Below are 18,861 nucleotides of genomic sequence, written 5' to 3' on the forward strand. Positions count from 1 at the left end.
AGAGTTAAAATAGGATAATTATTGTACCTGACTAACTGTCTAGGCAGTGAAGCCTATTTTAAACATTTGATTATAGACATACAACCTATATTATATTATATTATATTATATTATATTATATTATATTATATTATATTATATTATATTATATTATATCTGAGTAACTTTGTAAATATTTGTGCGCCATTCGAGCTGGTGTTTCGGGTTTCTACGTGCGTCAAACGTCATCCTCATGCGTCGGAAGCGCGTCCATCATCAGCACACGTGAGTCCTCTACACTGCTGTTGTTCTCTACACAAACTTTAACAGCACATCGGCTGTGACATTCGCGTGTATTGATCCGAGAGTCGCTCTGATGAGCCGCTGCTCGTAGCCGCTGCGCGTGGGTGATGCTCGCGCGCCTCCGTTGCTGTGTGTCCGCACTCGGAGTCGGTAGAGAGCCCTTCAGACTGATGGAGACTCAGTGCTCCAGGAAGAGCAGGCCCGTCAGAGTCCGAGACACGCTGCGCCATGTGAAGGTGAAGGAGAGCCGCAGACAGGGCGAGCTGCACGGGCCCTCCACCGTCTATGTGCAGGTGACCGGCGCCGGGAGCAGAGACAACGGAGCCTCGCTGTACGTCTTCTCCGACTACAACCGGTGAGCACCGATCTCTGAAAAGAGTCACATATTACACTTTATCATCAGTGTTCGAGATTAGTGTGATGTGCCAAGTATTTGACGTTGAGCAAAGTATGGGCATATAGCAGAAGCAGAGTTCAATAAATGTCAGTTTATTAAAAAAGATCATATTACTTTCATTTAAAAAACATGAATCATTTTTGTAGTTGAGAATAATGATGATAATAATAATAAAATGTTGAGCAACTTCAAATCATATGTATTTGTGCGTATGTTAAATCAATATGTAAAATGTCATTGTATGTTTTCTTATGTATTATTATTATTATTATTTGATTACACGAGTCAGTTTTTGCTGAATTATTAATGGATTAATAATTAAATAAATTGATGCAATGTTAGTATTAAAGTTACAAAAAAAATTATAATAAAGTTTTCTAAATAAAATTAACAAACGTTAATATCAAATAACAAATCAGCACTTTATAAACATAAAGATGCATTATTTACATTTGTATAAAGAAATCAAAGTTATATTATTTCAAATATATAATGATGATAATGTACCGTTAAACTTTATATGACATAATCTATGTTATGTGAGTACATAAGTTGATAATGATCAGTGTTGTGCCAGTTCATACTTAAAAAGAACTAGCTCAAAGTTCAGTTCACACAGATGATAATGAACTAGTTCATGTTCATAGTTCATTTTTAAAAAAAATATTTTTAAATTCTTTTTAAGATAGGCCACTATCTTACTCAATAGAACCTCTTTACCATCCATTACCAGCTGCAAATCACTGCCACTCCAAAACTAATCAAAATTATTGTACCAATAAACAAGAGACAATTATTATAGCCAGGAGAAAAATAATGTTGAGATAGAGAATATATTTCCCCCATAAATAATGTGTAATCATGATATGTAGAAATTGGAAAATACAAGGTGCAGTCAAGGTATACTGTATGTTCAGTGAAACTTTTATTTAGCCAGCATGAACCAAATTACCCAGGACTTTAAAAAAGTATATTCAGGTTCATAGGGAAAAGATCAGTCTACTGACAAAAATCCAGCATATTCTGAACGGCAGTAACTATGTAAACCAGACCAAAGTAGTCATGTACTGTAATGTCAAATTAGCTTGGGCTTACCCTGCTCAATGTGCAATACTCAACCAACACATTTTCACACCTTCAAAAGGAAGTAAACAGTGAGTAAACGATGAAAATGCCATTTACATTCATTTATAATAAAACAATCTTCCTGATTATATTTGTCTAAAGAAAATGAACAGCTAGCAGCTGAACAACTTAACTTAAGATGACCTTACCCTGCTCAATGTGAAATACTGGACCAACACATTCTAGCATCCTCAAAAGACAGTAAACAGTGAGTAAACAATGACACTGCCATTTACATTCATTAATATTTTTTTTTCTAACTCTTCCTGACTTATATTTGTCCAAATGAATTGAATAGCTCTGAAAACTGAAAATTATACAGCATATAGCTCTAATAAACAAACATAGCATTCAATTTCAGATGCTGGATTTATCTGTACAAAAAACTTTGACATTTTCCCCCTGCGTGAAACGATCGAGGCTAACAGCAATCTCAACTAGTACAACAAGCCGCGCAAGTCATGTGTCACAAACATTGAACACTACACAAACAGTAATTTTTTTTTTCATTTAGGCAATTAATTTTAGTGACACAGGAGGTGCCGGATCCAATGTCGGAGGCGACGGAACATGTTCCGGCTCAAATTAAGCCCTGGTAAAACCTGACTTTTCAAATGAGTGTGAACGTGAACTGCGCGTGCTGTTCATTCCTACCAGACTGAGCGCCGCTCTCGTTCACGTTCATTTTATGAAAAGTGATTAGTTCAGTTCAGCGTTCGGCGAAAATATGAACGCGTTCAATGAACGTTCATGCACAACACTGATAATGATTATACATATACTGAACAAAATTATAAATGCAAGAGTTTTGTTTTTGCCCTAATTTTTCATGAGCTGAACTCAAAGATCCAAGACTTTTTCTGTGTACGCAAAAGGCCTATTTCTTTAAAATATTGTTCACAAATCTGTCTAAATCTGTGTTCGTGAGCACTTCTCCATCCACCTCACAGGTGTGGCATATCAAGATGCTGATTAGACAGCATGATTATTGCACCGGTGTGCCTTACGCTAGCCACAATAATAATAGTATGATGATAATTCTGCAGGGTCATTAATAATTAACGTCTTTCATGTGCAGGTATCTGTTTAACTGTGGTGAAGGAACACAGAGACTGATGCAGGAACACAAGTAAGAGAGAAAATAACAACATCTGCAGAGATCTGATCAGAGAGGAAAGCAAACATTTGCTAAACCGTGCTTCTAAATGACTGCTGTTTATAAACTGTTTTGGGCCTGTTGTGTGCCTTGTTTGAATCCAGAATGAAAATCGCACGCTTGGACAACATCTTCCTCACCAGGATGAGCTGGGAGACGGTCGGCGGTTTATCAGGTCAGACCTTAATCGGTGTTTCTCCGAGATGTGAAGCAGGGTCAGGGGTCGTGTGTTTGCGCTGCTCACTGTGTGACGGCTTTGCTTCTGTGTTTTGTGTGTGCAGGGATGATCCTGACCCTCAAAGACACTGGAGTCCCTCAGTGTGTCCTGTCAGGACCGCCTCAGCTGGTGAGTGAGTCAGCACAGCCACATGCAACAAAAACAGTCTAAACTACAACAAGATTTGTTATAAAATCAAAGCAATTGGATATTTGCATGAATTGTCTTGTGCTGTTTAACTGAATTGTGTTCTGATGTTTTAGGACCAATTTTTACAAGCCATTCGAGTGTTTTCTGGGCAGCTGGAGGACATTAAACTTGGTAAACGTCCACCGTTTTCACCTCATATCGATTTTGTGCAGTGTCACTGTTTATTAAAACAAAAGCTAAATTGTTCCAAAGTTGTCAAAAAAAGCAAAAAACAAACTAAAAGAAACTTAACTCAACTTAATCATCCCACCCAAACTAAATTCAAAACTAAACTGAATCCACTAAACTCTGCTCAGCTCAACTACATTAAACTAAACTAAATTAAGCTAAACCTAACTTAGCTCAGGTCACCTTAACTGCACTGAACTCAGCTCTACTCAAGTTAAACTTAAAAGTAACTAAAACTAAAATAAAATAAATATCAATTGAAATATAAATAGTTAAAATGTGTTCTTGTTAATTGATAAAAAGCTAAAATGTCATATATAAATATCAGGTGAAAAACTTAAACTAAGCAAATTTAAACAAACATTTAAAGTAAAACTTAACTTAGTAACTTACCTCACCTAAACGTCTCTCAGCTTAACTCAACATTAAAAGAACTTACTAAAATAGTAACTAAAATTTACATAAATTAAATAGAAATAGTAATATTGATTAAAACAAAAACTAATGAATGAAAAAAGTACATAAGAAAATTAAACTGAAAGTATTAAAATAAAAACTAACTGAAAATGTTAATGAATAAATACTCCAGTGATCTCTAAATAATACTGAAGTAACACAGATCATGCTCTGATTACTGTACCTTCGTGCATCTGAGTGAGGCTCTGTTTATTTGTGTTTTGTGCGCAGCTGTCAGACCGTACACAGAACCTCAGTATAAAGACGACACGATGACTGTCACTCAAGTCCCTCTGTTCTGTGAGTGTCACCCCGTTCACACACTGTTCCCCACTGTCAGCGTTTAGAGTGACTCCTGTCTGAAGTGTGTGTGTGTGTGTGTGTGAAGCTGAGGCAGGCAGATGTTCTCCAGGCTCTGGCCGCAGCAGCAGTCCGAAGAGGGACGTCCTGGAGGAGAGTCAGAGCCTCAGCACCGGTCCAGGTGAGACGCCACTACGGCTGCACCTTTAATCAGGACAAGATGCACATTAAATACCGCCACACACACGTGACACTGCTGTATGAAACTTAGATCTAAGACGATGCATGTTTTACATAAACCATCTCGTTTAAAAGGGATGCGATGAAAATTCTCATTTAATTTCATGTATACATTTGTTTAAAATAATTAATATTCATGCTTTTATATTTATAGTCTACATTTAGACTATTATTTTGTTATATATTGTTCAAGAAGACTAAATCTTCCACTTGTATTGTATACTTTGTTGATAAAAAAAAAAAAAATCTATCCAAGTTTCATTCTGTCCATTATATTATTTTGTCCTATATAATAACAAAGTGATTAAAATCGTTTCTGTTGCATTTTAGTAATTTTGTGTTGATACATTTTTTAAATAAAATCAATGTCTATTATATTTTGCATCATCACCATCATAATGGAGTAAAATTAGAATTTTTTTATTGCATAATTCGTTTTTATACAAATTCTAAAAATGTTTTCAATCTATCTCTCATTTTTCTGTCATATTATATTTTGTAATAACAACAGCAGCAATAATAATGATAACTATTATTATTATTATTATTATTAGAACTAATTATTTTTTCCTCTCCACAGAAGTCAAAGAAAAGGTTACCAGAGATTCATCTCTCGTGGTGGCTTACGTGTGTAAGGTGCGCAGAAATATATTTCCCAGCCACAGAATGTCTGTAAATGTCTTTTTTTCACCTTTTTAGAGCATATGTTTTCTGTCGAATGTTTCTTCAGTTGCACTCAAAGAAAGGGAACTTCCTGGCACTGAAAGCTAAAGAGATGGGCCTGCCGGTGTAAGTGTCTGACATCTGTTTGGTTCATCTATCTTTGTTTTTAGGACTAAAATATATAACACACACGGTTTGTTTCTCTGTAGAGGAACAGCAGCCATTGGACCCATAATCGAAGCCCTGAAAGCTGGAAAAACTGTGATGCATGATGGGAAAGAGGTTGATTTTTCCAGTCCTTCACAATATCAGACTCCATAGTTCATCTGAAGGTTTCCCAGCTGACCGTGCGATGTGTGTTTCAGATCCGACCCGAGGAGCTGTGCACACCGACTGACCCCGGACCAGTTTTCATCGTCATCGACTGTCCATCAGAGGACTTCCTTCAGCCGCTCTGCACCAATCACATCTTACAGAGGAAAGCGGATATCTCTCTCGTAGAGAATGAGGCCTGTTTTCTCTGAATGTGTCTCATACGGTCATGTGTGCAGGTATCAGACGGGCGGATCTGAGGACTCTGCTGCTCTCGTGGTTCACATGACGCCTGAATCAGTCCTGGACACGGATCAGTACAAGAGCTGGATGGAGAGGTACAGCTGAACTACACCGATCTGACTTGAGCTGATAAACTGTTATTGCATTATTGACTATGTTCCTGTTTGACACTGTGAAGCTGCTTTGACATGGCCGGTGTTGTACAAATAAAGGTGAGCTGAGAGGACTTGTCTTGTGTGTTGTGTGTCAGGTTTCCCAGCAGCACTGAGCATCTGGTGATGAACGAGCAGACGTTCACGCCTCACAACACCCGCAGTCACAAACTCCAGACGCAGCTCAACCTCATCCATCCTGAGATCTTCCCTCCGCTCAAACCCTACAAGACTAAAGTACAGCACCACTCACTTCAGCGCCACATTTACACATTTAAACAATTACATTTCTGCTCATTTAATCTCATATTGAATGCTAATTTAATATAAAATGGTCTCTGTTTCATGAAGTTTATACCATGGCCATTTTTTCTTTAAATAACAGATTTTTTTTTCTTCAGTGTTTGCTTTTTTGTAAAATATTCTTTCTTTTTTTCAGTATATATCATTTTTATTTAACTTTTTTATTTAATATTACAAGGTACAAGGTCAGTTTGATTTAGCTTTTAGCCTTTGCCAGTAGGAACTTATCAATGATTTATTATTTGTCAGTATATTTTTGTGTAATTTAATATTTTCTTAAGGTATTTCAGTATTACATTTTTTCCCCCTAATTTTTTTTTTTTAAAATAACTTAAAATCTTTCCAATTATTAGTTTGATAATTTCTGATTTAATTCCATATTGAATGATTTTTTTATTGAATGTCTTTATACCTATATATTTATTTATTTATAGATTTTCTCAATTACTCACTTCTAATGTAATTTCATTAAAAAAAAACATAAAAAATATATAAATATTTATATTAATATTAAATAGTCTCTTACAGGTCAGTTTGATTAAATTTTTTTAACCATTGCTTTTTTTTTGTATTTTGATATACCATTTTCTAATTTTAATGTTTTTTCATAATGTAAAATTACATTTATTCATTTGAGTTTTTTTTTCGTATATTTAACATTCAATGTATTATTTATGCTTAATATGATTAATTTACTTGAATGTTTTTTTTTTCTCTCATTCAAATATACATTTACATTTAATTTAATATTTTTTTAAATATATAATTTTATTTCTAGTTTAATTAACGGTGTATAGCATTTATTTTTTTCCCCCAATATGAAAGGAATCAATATTAATCAGTTTGTCTTTCGTGGTTGTTGTAGGAGCCGCAGGCGTCTCTCCACCTTCCTGTCGTCAGAGCCGAGTGTCTGATGAAGTTTCAGCTTCGGCCCAAACTGGAGTGGCAAAGGTCAGTTCAGGTCAAGGTTCAACAGCATGTAACAGATGAGCTTTTAGATGACCGTTTCACTGGAAACACACAAGCTTGAGCTGCAGGGTAATAGTGTGAAACAAGATGAAAATTGAGAGTTTCATCATTTTCAAAGCTTTAAGGAACTAGTTCTTCGAAATGCCAGACTTGATCTTATTTGAGGAACTTTTCTGTGTGTAGAGATGCCATCCCGTCCTGCGACTCTGAGGGGTTTGTGAAGGAAGCAGCCGAAGTGCCAAACTTCTCAGAAGAAGTTGAGGAATGCAGGAAGTTCCAGACGGCTGCGTCCATCTCCACGTCTGGTGAGCAGAGAGTGAAGGAGGGATGAAAGTATTGAATTAGAAGAGCAGAAAGACAAGAACACGTCCACAGCCTGACGTTTAATTTCCTCTGAGTAAAACTTTCTTCACTTCTCAGGTTCCCTCTCCACTGTATCTGTATCAGACGCCTCCGATCGAGCGAGTTGTTTATAAAATGTGGAAAAGGGCCATAATAAATAAAGACTATATGAACTATAAAATAAACTCTTATAGAGTGTGTGTGTGTGGGCTCAGATGTTTATCATATTTGTTTGTCTTCTGTGCTGGTAAAGGTGAGAAGTTTCCTGAGATCGTGTTTTTGGGCACCGGCTCGTCTCTTCCAATGAAGATCAGAAACGTCAGCGGGACTTTAGTGAATATCAGGTAATATTAAATCTTACTGTCACATACATACACGTGTGTGTGTGTATATATATGTATATCTCTATCTGTGTGTGTGTGTGTGTTTGCCAAAATAATAATTTATATTTATTATATGTGACTTGAACTATTTAATATTTTTTTAAACCATTTTCACTTAGAAATATTTTGTTTGGCAAATAATTACAAAAACGGCAGGTGACATGTTGAAGCAAATGTGAAAATCTGAAGTAGAAAGTGAAATATGTTTTTCTTGTAAAAACTTATTCTTTTCTTTTTTTTACAACTCTGAAGAGTCATTTTGCAGCGTGCTGCTGCTGTATTAAAGCAAAAGCAACATGCATCAGTCCATGCAGTGTGGTGTTTTAACTGAGGTCGAGGGGTTTTAGTCCCTCTGGTTCAGATTAGCTACAGAACCACGTCCAGACGTTGGTGAAACTGCAGTAAGCCACAGTCTCCTGTGTGTGATTGCTGTAATATAATCAAGTGACGCCTGTCTGAATGTCTCGGTGCTCCTCAGCTCATCTCAGTCGCTGCTGCTGGATTGTGGCGAGGGAACCTTCGGTCAGTTGTGTCGTCATTACGGAGATGACGTGGACGAGATCCTCTCCAGACTCTCCACCATCTTTGTGTCCCACCTTCATGCAGATCATCACACGGTTAGAGACAAGATAACCTGCAGTGAAATAAACCAGTTTATGTGACTGTACATTATCCTGAATGAATAAGCGTAGTGTCATTAATATAAATATTTAACCACAGAAACCCAGAATTCACCAGTCAGGATCATAGAGCTGTGTGATAAATCTTTAAAATAAAGCAATAAGCATCAAGAAGCCATGATTAACAGTGAATTAATAACAGCTAAGGGGCATTGTTAGGCACAGTGTGTCACACACACACACACACACACACACACATATATATATATATATATACACACACACACACAGAAGTAAACAAAGGTGTATGTTTGTAGTGTAATTTACAACGGCTTTAAACTTGGTTCAGCCAATCAGAATCAAGGACCGGAGCTATCCGCTATAAAAAAGACTATTAAATAATAATCTAGCATTTATTTCTATAATGTTATTTATTGCTCTGCTGACCTTCCTGTCTGTTTTATTATCTATGCAGGGTTTGATTCATTTATTATTGGAGAGAGAGCGAGCTCTGGTATGTATATACGGTGTATGTTTGTTTTATTTCATCTTTATTATGTGTGTGGATTATTCTGCTGATAATGCTGTTTTCTGTGTTGTAGAAGAGTCTAGGTAAAGCGTTCAGTCCCGTGTACCTGATCGCTCCCGTTCAGATCATGACGTGGTTGAACCAGTATCACAATCACTGCCAGCAGATCCTCAGCCAGATCAAGTAAGACAGGAAACTACCACTGAGGGCCGTTTTCAGCCAAAAACGGGAAACTTGATGCGTTTTGTTTGTTCGTTTACATGATGATGGTGTTTTGGGGGCTGAAAATGCATATTTTTGAAACACAAAGTGTGGATTTACTTCACCAATATCACAGCCAGCAGCGGAGACCCATCATATACAAAATATAATCGTCACTTCCCTACAGGTATTGCTTACTAACAAGGGTGACAGTGCCTGGCATACGTAATACAGTGTTTATGTCGTTTTTCGTGGATGTGTAAACGCGAGTCGTTTTGAAAATGTTGTCATGTAAATTTGAACTTTTTAAAAACTCAAGGGGACAACATTTTTTCTGATTTTGACTACATTGTTGTAGTGTAAACGTGGCCTGAGTCTTTCGTTTTTTTCTATAATGCTTTGTGAGAGCATCTATGATTCTCGCAATTAAAAGTAAACGCATTATCATTCGTCAAAATGAAATGAAACAAAGTATGTTGACACATGACCCCTTTCTCGTTTGTCTTCATCTTTTCAGTATAATCCCGTCGAAGTGTTTGTTTGATGGGGCTGAGATTCCCAAAGTGGAGACCAGATCCTTCATTCAGGCTGTTCTGAAGAAGAATGACCTGCTCAAGGTCTGTGTGGACGGTGCAGGCTTTCTCAGGATTACTGCCATTCATTTTTGAAATCCTTTTGGCAATGTCCAATATATATCTTGATATTTATGCATTTGCTGTGAAATTTTATTTTAGTAGCTTCTCGGTGTCTTCTAGCGCTCTGATACTCAGAAATAGATGGGTTTAAAATCATCATTACATTCATAATGTTGATTCTTCATTTTTAATCAACAATATTATATATGTTTAAAATATCGTCAGATTACTGTCCATTCATAGAGAATAAACCGTGCATGAGCATGTTGTGATTTATCCCTCCTGTAACCTCTGTTTCTGGTGATTGTGTAGTTTCAGACGTGTTATGTTCGTCACTGTAAGAACGCGTTCGCCTGCAGTTTGACGCATCAGTCTGGTTGGCAGATCGTGTTCTCTGGAGACACCATGCCCTGCGATGCTGTCGTTAATATTGGTAAAAACCACACACTGACCACTCTTGCTTTTGCACATGTGTATGTACATATATGTAATATCATACTGGCCTGAATATTCTGATAAATCAAGTGAATGCAAGAGTAAAATTGACTAAAATTGGTCTTTCAAAGGTTGTATTTTCCTTGCTGATGATACTTATGAAATTATGTGTTTGTTTAAATTAAGTTAAAAATGACATTGGCATGATATGTAAATTATGATTATAGTATATAAAGAGTTTTAATTTGTTAAAATTAGTTAACTATTTTAGTTAACTTCTAATGGATTTTCTAAATCTTAATGTTAGTTTAGACACTTACTTAGATGTTATTAATAAAAACAAGTTGTCTGTTCATATTATTAAATAGACTTTAGAGTGCGAACTAACAATTAACTTTTGTATTTTAATAAGTAATTGTAATAAAATAAAATTTCCTGAAATAAACTTTAACTGAAAGTAAATAAAAAAAGAAAAACGAAATAGACAAAAAACTAATACAATCAGAAAAAAAACAACCGACTTACTAAAACGTAAAAAATTATATTGAAAGCAAAAAATATAAAAATAAAAACTAATTCAGAGTATTATTAAAAACTGAAATAGTATCTTGTAGTAACACAAAAACTAGTACTGAAATAACACAAAAAAAATAAAAATACTGTAACTAATGCTTTAATTAAAACATTAATCAGCGTTAACTAATAGGACCATATTGTTGAAAAGTTAATCTAAATTATGTATTAATCTGCAAAACATTTAATAAGAATTTGAGGCGTAGGGATTGGGGGGGATAGAGCTTTTTATTTTTATTTGTATTTTGTGTTTATTTTAAAGTGAAATGTGAGCCTGAAAATGTTATTGAGATTTATCAACCCAAACACACACAAATACTGACGTTAATATATTGAGATACACAGTTATGTTTTGCATGCTTGAAGATTTAAAGTTTGCAGTCGATTTTCAGTCTGAATTGTCAGACAAACCAAACGCTGTCTATTTATTTCTACAGAGATTTTTCTCTTAAAATACTCCCGTCAGTCCAGAATCTGCTCATTGAAGGCCCATCAGTCCAGCAGGAGGAAAGTTTAGAGTCTGTAATTGCGCCTAGATCTCTATAGTGACTCTCGGATCGATACGAATGAAGCCTGCATTTAAATGCTTCTTCCTGTGTTTATCAGCAATGCAATCGATCGCTTCAGCGCTGTTCTTCCAGTCACAGAAACCTCTGTAATGGCTCCTGAGGGAGTCCGGTGGTGATGAGGTATTCTGCCTGAACAGAGCTCCCCTCCTGAACGCTGGAGATGGTTCACTCCACTCTCTCATTAGGAAAGGCCTTTGTTGTCTCAGCGCAGCGCTCGCTGGGGTTCTCATGATTGATTGAGTGTGTGTTGGTGTGTGTTACACTGGGGAAAAGAGGGAACAGCATGTCAGCTGTAATTGATCTGTGTGTGTGTGTGGTGGAGAGTGTTTGATTCATCTCTTGGTTTGCTCTTAGGCAGGAACGCTACACTTTTGATTCATGAAGCCACACTGGAGGACGGGATGGAGGAAGAAGCGTGCGAGAAGAGACACAGGTAATCAAGGACACTTCAGATCTGCAGGGTCATAGCAAGAGTTTTTAATTCAGTTTTGTTATAGTGTTTGTCAAGTCAACTTTATATGGCACTTCATACAATACAAAGCAGATTCACAGTATTAAATAACAGAATCGGTGATAAACTTTAAAAGCTAGACAGATTTAATTTGTAAAATGAATCCATTATGAAACAAGTTCAGTGCTAAGCAGCTATACTGAAGACAATAGTGTTGTTATTCGGCTAAAGTCAGTTCAATGTTGATTCAATTCAGTACAACAGAAGTGTCAGTGTTGCAAAATTTGTCAAGTATGAACAGTTTGATTGAGCTATGAAGCAGAACACGATAGTGTCCTTATTCAGTTCAATTCGGTTCAGTTTTGTTCTCATCTGATTGTGTTAGTTTGCCCCCCAAAAAACTGCTGTTAATTTACTCACCCTCAGTCCATCCAAGATATAGGTAACTTTTTTTTTTTCTTCAGCAGAACAGTAAAGAATATTTTTTTCTGAAACTGATCCACAAAAATGCATCTCAGCGGCTGTCAGTATTTGAGAACAAAAAAGCATGTCAGGGAAGAGAAAATATATACCTATGTCTCCTGATGAAATATTGAGGTCTTATGAAGCGAAACGATCACTCTGTGCAAGAAACTGAACATTATTTACAACTTTACCTGTAAAGCAGATCCTATTAACAGCAAATTTTCAGTTTGGGGTAAAATATGCCTTTAGCCTTCTCTTAAGCCTAAGAAAAGCCAAAGGCTTGTCGAAGTTTTGTTGATTGAAATGTTGGTGAAAGTCTTTATTTTAATTGTTTTTCATAGCCAGTTCTGACAGAAGTTTTACATATACAACCTCTTTAGGTCCATTTAAATGTTGTTTATATATATATATATATATATATATATCTTTTTTTTTTTATTTGCTCGTCTGAAATAGTTTTTAATTGCTCATCCTTCAATAACAGTCTCTTTACAGATGCATCACATTTTGGTTGATTCATAAAACAGTCAGTGCTGTAATTTGGCCTTCGAACTGCTCAGATAAGACCAAAATCAACAGGGATCTTTTTTTCTTTTTTTTTAATAAACTTCAGCTGCTGTTTCCATAAAAATATGAAGCAGCTCAACTGTTTAAAACATTGATGATAATAAGGAATGTTTCTCAGCATATTAAGAGTGATTTCTGAAGAATCATGTGATGCTGAACACTGGAGTAATTAAGATGAAAATCAGCTTTTTTGGTACAGGAATAAATTGCATCTTAAAATATATTCAAATGGAAATCAGTTATTTGAAACGGTAATAATAATTCACAGTAGTGCAGTTTTCGCTGCATTTTCACTATAATAAATGCAGCCTTGGTGAGCGGAAGATAAAAATTTCACCAACCCTGAACTTTTGAGCAGTAATTCACATATAAACTAAGTAATAACGCGATTGTCTTTTCATTGTGGCATAATTTGAATCAACATTGTTCCTATGTAATGAATGCATTTCAGCATGAATTCTTATCCATCAATAATGCAACAGTCAAACACTAGCTCTATCTTTTGATTTAAGTGCTAAAAAAAACTGTCAGTCGCAGTCAGATGGAGAAATTGTTCCGAAATTAAAGTGGTCAGCTTTTCCAGGAGATAATGTGCTTCCTGATGGAGGACTATTTTAAAGTGGGTCTCTCATAAAGTTGTGGGATTCTCCTCTTAGATGAGCATTGATTGGGTTCCTTGTCGTCTGCTGGAGTACTGGAGCACCGGGTCTATGAATGAACTGCTCCTTGCCTCACACTGGGGCCCTTTCCAATTTAAGAGCTGAATAATGCTGAGAGCTTTTGAGTGAAATCGATTGAAGATTTTGTGGGGGATTCATTTGGGTTTCAGTAAGGAATTGATTGCCTGAGAGAGTGGAGAGCGTCTTTCAGATTTGTTCAGGTTCGGTTTAGCTTTATCCGCTGAATTGCACAAATGTACAGATTTGTGTTGTAGGCTTTGCAGGAAACAGATCCTACATCAGCCCTTGAACATGAGAAATGATTGATGAAATCACTTCAGTGCTGTCCGTGAAGACCTTTTTGGTTTGAGTAAATTGAAGTTCAGCCTCAGATTTTAGGTTTGGGTTTTTGTTTCGGAGAAGTTTCATGATTCTGTCAGTGATCTGTGTTTGAAACTGAAACTCTTTCCAGCACCACATCTCAGGCTATCGGCATCGGGATGAAGATGAACGCTGAATTCATCGTGTTGAATCACTTCAGTCAGCGGTACGCTAAGATCCCTCTCTTTAGCGATGACTTCAACAGCAAAGTAGGGATCTCTTTCGACCACATGAGGGTGAGGATATGTCAAATAACTCACAGCTAATTCTTCCTATGTATCTTACAACCCGAATTCCGGAAAAGTTGGGACGTTTTTTAAATTTTAATAAAATGAAAACTAAAAGACTTTCAAATCACAAGAGCCAATATTTTATTCACAATAGAACATAGATAACATAGCAAATGTTTAAACTGAGAAAGTTTACAATTTTATGCACAAAATGAGCTCATTTCAATTTTGATTTCTGCTACAGGTCTCAAAATAGTTGGGACGGGGCATGTTTACCATGGTGTAGCATCTCCTTTTCTTTTCAAAACAGTTTGAAGACGTCTGGGCATTGAGGCTATGAGTTGCTGGAGTTTTGCTGTTGGAATTTGGTCCCATTCTTGCCTTATATAGATTTCCAGCTGCTGAAGAGTTCGTGGTCGTCTTTGACGTATTTTTCGTTTAATGATGCGCCAAATGTTCTCTATAGGTGAAAGATCTGGACTGCAGGCAGGCCAGGTTAGCACCCGGACTCTTCTACGACGAAGCCATGCTGTTGTTATAGCTGCAGTATGTGGTTTTGCATTGTCCTGCTGAAATAAACAAGGCCTTCCCTGAAATAGACGTTGTTTGGAGGGAAGCATATGTTGCTCTAAAACCTTTATATACCTTTCAGCATTCACAGAGCCTTCCAAAACATGCAAGCTGCCCATACCGTATGCACTTATGCACCCCCATACCATCAGAGATGCTGGCTTTTGAAATGAACGCTGATAACATGCTGGAAGGTCTCCCTCCTCTTTAGCCCGGAGGACACGGCGTCCATGATTTCCAACAAGAATGTCAAATTTGGACTCGTCTGACCATAAAACACTATTCCACTTTGAAATAGTCCATTTTAAATGAGCCTTGGCCCACAGGACACGACGGCGCTTCTGGACCATGTTCACATATGGCTTCCTTTTTGCATGATAGAGCTTTAGTTGGCATCTGCTGATGGCACGGCGGATTGTGTTTACCGACAGTGGTTTCTGAAAGTATTCCTGGGCCCATTTAGTAATGTCATTGACACAATCATGCCGATGAGTGATGCAGTGTCGTCTGAGAGCCCGAAGACCACGGGCATCCAATAAAGGTCTCCGGCCTTGTCCCTTACGCACAGAGATTTCTCCAGTTTCTCTGAATCTTTTGATGATGTTATGCACTGTAGATGAAGAGATTTGCAAAGCCTTTGCAATTTGACGTTGAGGAACATTGTTTTTAAAGTTTTCCACAATTTTTTTACGCAGTCTTTCACGGATTGGAGAGCCTCTGCCCATCTTTACTTCTGAGAGACTCTGCTTCTCTAAGACAAAGCTTTTATAGCTAATCATGTTACAGACCTGATATCAATTAACTTAATTAATCACTAGATGTTCTCCCAGCTGAATCTTTTCAAAACTGCTCGCTTTTTTAGCCATTTGTTGCCCCCGTGCCAACTTTTTTGAGACCTGTAGCAGGCATAAAATTTTAAATGAGCTAATTAAGTGGATAAAAGTGTAAAATTTCTCAGTTTAAACATTTGCTATGTTATCTATGTTCTATTGTGAATAAAATATTGGCTCATGTGATTTGAAATTCCTTTAGTTTTCATTTTATTAAAATTTAAAAAATGTCCCAACTTTTCCGGAATTCGGGTTGTAATTCAAATCCATCCTTTTGTACTTATGTTCTTAATTGCATCTTTCCATACTTCCTAATTCATTCCTTATGTATTTCCCTATTTACTTCCTCCATTGCTCATATCCTTCCTTAGTTATTTCCTTATGTTTACTTCCTGCATTACTTAACTATCTTGACTAAAATCCATCCATCTGTCCTTTCGTACTAAATTCCTTATTTAAATAATTCATTACATCCTTCCATACTTCATTCCTTCCTTAGTTTTTTCCCTTTTAACTTCTATCCTTAGTAACTTCCTTCCTTAATTGTGTCCTCCTTTTTTCAGTTACTTCCTCTACTTCTTATATCCTTCCTTGCTTAATTTCTTCCATAGTTATTTTTATTATTTACATCCTTCATTTTTGAACTTCCATAACTTCTTGCATTACTTCCATACATCCTTATTTCCTTCCGAAACTCCTCCATACTTCCATCCTTAGTTATTTCCTTCCTTCCTTCCTTGCAAGCTTGCTTTTTTTTTCTCAGTTATTGCCTTCATTCCTTATATCCTTCCTTGGTCTTTTCCTTTTTTACTTGCATCTTTCTTAACGTCCTTATTTACTTTATGCATAAATTCCATACATTCTTTGTTCCTTCCTTATTTCCTTAGTCATTTTCCTCCTTACCTGTCTTTTTCCAAAGTTACTTCCTACATGAATTAATAACCTTTCTTGCTCAATTCCCTCTTTAGTTATTTCCTTTATTTACATCCTTCCTTACATCCTACATTTTTACTTCCTTAGTTACTTCATGCAATGCTTCCATACTTCTTTTCTTCCTTCGGAATGTTCCTCCTAACTTCCATCCTTATATATTTCCTCCCTTGCATCCTTTCCTAACTTCCTTCCATAGATATTTATTCCTTAGTTACTTCCTTCTTTACTTAAATCTTTTGTTCCTGCCATCCTTGTTTTCATACTTCCTTAGTTATTTTCCTCCTTATTTCCATCCTTTTTTTCCTTTCTTCTTCCTTATTGAATTCCTTACTTCCTTAATTACATTCTTACAACCTTCGTTTCTTTTTCTTTCACACCTCACTTTCTTATCTGAGAAATGCTGTGCAAACAAAATGTAATTTATATTCCACTTTGAACCAAATGTAAAGTCTGATGTGTTATTTACTTGTGCTTCCAGATCCGATTTGGAGATTTCCCGATGCTTCCCCGGCTCATTCGACCTCTGAAGGCATTGTTTGCAGAGGAGCTTGAAGAGATGGAGGAGAGGAGAGAAAGGAGAGAGATGAAGAAAACTGCTGAGCCTCCATCTAATGGAGAGTCCGGAACGAGCCGACAACCTGAAGAGACGAACAGAGTCACCAAGAGAGAGCAAGATGACCCTAACCAGGAAGCAGCCGTCAAACGACTTAAGACGAACTGATGGGCAACCAATCAGGTTGAAGTTTAGATCAACCCAACCAATCAGAATGCTGGCTGGGGAAATATTGAACCAAAGGGTTATGATCTTAAAATGTAGGCCAATATCATAAGGTTCATGTTGGGTAGAAGTCTGCAGTTTCCAACTGGAAAAGGTGAAATTAAAGCAGCTGGAGAGTATCTGAATTTCAAGTGAACACTGAAATGCAGCGTATTGGTTCCTGGCTGGGATCAGATCTGGAGTCAGTCCCACTGTGATCGATTTGACTAAAGCTGCAGGTTGATGGTGGAAAAGTACTCTACCTTAAACCTTTGAATGTTTGACATTTTAATTTCAGCCCTCCAGCTTCTTTAAACCTGAAACAGAAACATTGGAGCACTAAAGGAAGACGTCAGGTTTGGCATTTTCATTTGTAAGTGGAGGATTTCAGTTTAGTTTGAATCAGGTATGTTTTTTTTGGCAAGTAAACTGAGTGCACTAATATTTGGAAAAAAGCACTTGTACATTTCTGTGTACTATTTTATTTTAGGTCTATTAAATGGTTGATCAGCTTGGGCTGTTCTAATTATTTTAGGGAAATAAACGTAAACCTGGATAACTGTTTGTCATTATTATTATTTTCTGTCACCCTTGCAAAATCTGGTTAGCACTTCCTCTGCAAAAGCTGCTTAGATTCTCTTCAGAAAAAAAAAAAAAAAGTTTTATTACTTGAATAACGTTATGCATTTGAGAAGCATATTTTTTGGTTTTCAATAGATGCATATGTAATTTATGTTGTGTATGAGACTTGCTGATTTCACATTTATGGTGGTTGCAGAAATAGCTGCGACTCATCTTACAGCTACAGACCATTTCTTTATAAAAGATTTGAAATTGTAAATTAAACATTACACAACTGAGGTTTCAAGTTAAAAATACAGCTGAGAAAGGAAGGCTGAGGATGTGCTTCAAGTTGTAGAGCGTTCATAAAAAATGGAAGAAAGTACCGCCCGAGTAAAGATGTACTCTTTCACCACTGGGATGTTGGGGTGAACGTTAAAGTCAACATGAAATAGTTTTTGCAACCCATTGATGTAACATTTCACAGTGAAGGAAAAAAGATGACTTTTCACCATGTAGTCAATTCAGTAAGTTATACAATTTTGTATAGGATAAATTTAATTGCGATAATTTATAAGTTGCCATTAAATAAGAGCAAAAACCTTTGGGAGAGATGTTTGGCATTATGCTTTTGTTTAACTGTAACTCAGACGAAGACTGCATCATAATTTTTCCCTCCAATAGGAACTGATGAAGCTGTCATTAAAGTGCGCCAACAAAGCCTTTGATTTAATGTCACGTCTCTGGGTTTGATGGTTCCTCTGTCATTAAATGTTCCCCAATGGGAAAACATGCTTGCTTTGCCTTCTGCGTGTAAGTCGAACATTATTTTGACATCTAATCAAATTTCGCCTTTGAAATATAAACTGATGTGATATAGCTCAGAGCCATGAAAAGTTAAACGATGTATGTGGCATCTATCTGTCTTGAGACTGCTATCAATTTATTACACAAAACCCAAATGTTTCTGATCTTGT

The 18,861-nt window shown here is 36.5% G+C and overlaps 1 protein-coding gene across 2 annotated transcripts; it reads left to right on the forward strand.

Moving 5' to 3' along the window:
- Positions 1-219: 219 nt before the first annotated feature.
- Positions 220-17,882, forward strand: LOC132149608 (zinc phosphodiesterase ELAC protein 2-like). Of its 2 annotated transcripts, none has more exons than XM_059558990.1 (24): positions 220-637; positions 2,883-2,933; positions 3,065-3,135; positions 3,242-3,306; positions 3,441-3,498; positions 4,243-4,311; positions 4,400-4,492; positions 5,132-5,187; positions 5,282-5,340; positions 5,424-5,496; positions 5,580-5,690; positions 5,764-5,864; positions 6,020-6,158; positions 7,090-7,175; positions 7,377-7,498; positions 7,789-7,879; positions 8,397-8,535; positions 9,014-9,052; positions 9,141-9,250; positions 9,786-9,885; positions 10,216-10,336; positions 11,835-11,913; positions 14,095-14,239; positions 17,045-17,882. In XM_059558990.1, the coding sequence occupies exons 1-24, from the start codon at positions 390-392 to the stop codon at positions 17,285-17,287; spliced, it is 2,469 nt and encodes an 822-aa protein (XP_059414973.1). In that variant the 5' UTR covers positions 220-389; the 3' UTR covers positions 17,288-17,882. The 2 variants fall into 2 exon arrangements, with proteins under 2 accessions (XP_059414973.1, XP_059414974.1); XM_059558991.1 differs by having other exon boundaries at positions 10,288-10,336.
- Positions 17,883-18,861: the final 979 nt, after the last annotated feature.

Source organism: Carassius carassius, chromosome 9 (genome assembly GCF_963082965.1).
Source record: "Carassius carassius chromosome 9, fCarCar2.1, whole genome shotgun sequence".
NCBI classification, from domain to species: Eukaryota; Metazoa; Chordata; class Actinopteri; order Cypriniformes; family Cyprinidae; genus Carassius; species Carassius carassius.

Coding starts and splice junctions, on each gene's coding strand:
- LOC132149608 (XM_059558990.1), top strand. CDS start 390: ATGCTCGCGCGCCTCCGTTGCTGTGTGTCCGCACTCGGAGTCGGTAGA. Junction 4,493..5,131: donor GAGCCTCAGCACCGGTCCAG/GTGAGACGCCAC, acceptor TCCTCTCCACAG/AAGTCAAAGAAAAGGTTACC. Junction 5,497..5,579: donor TGATGCATGATGGGAAAGAG/GTTGATTTTTCC, acceptor TGTGTGTTTCAG/ATCCGACCCGAGGAGCTGTG.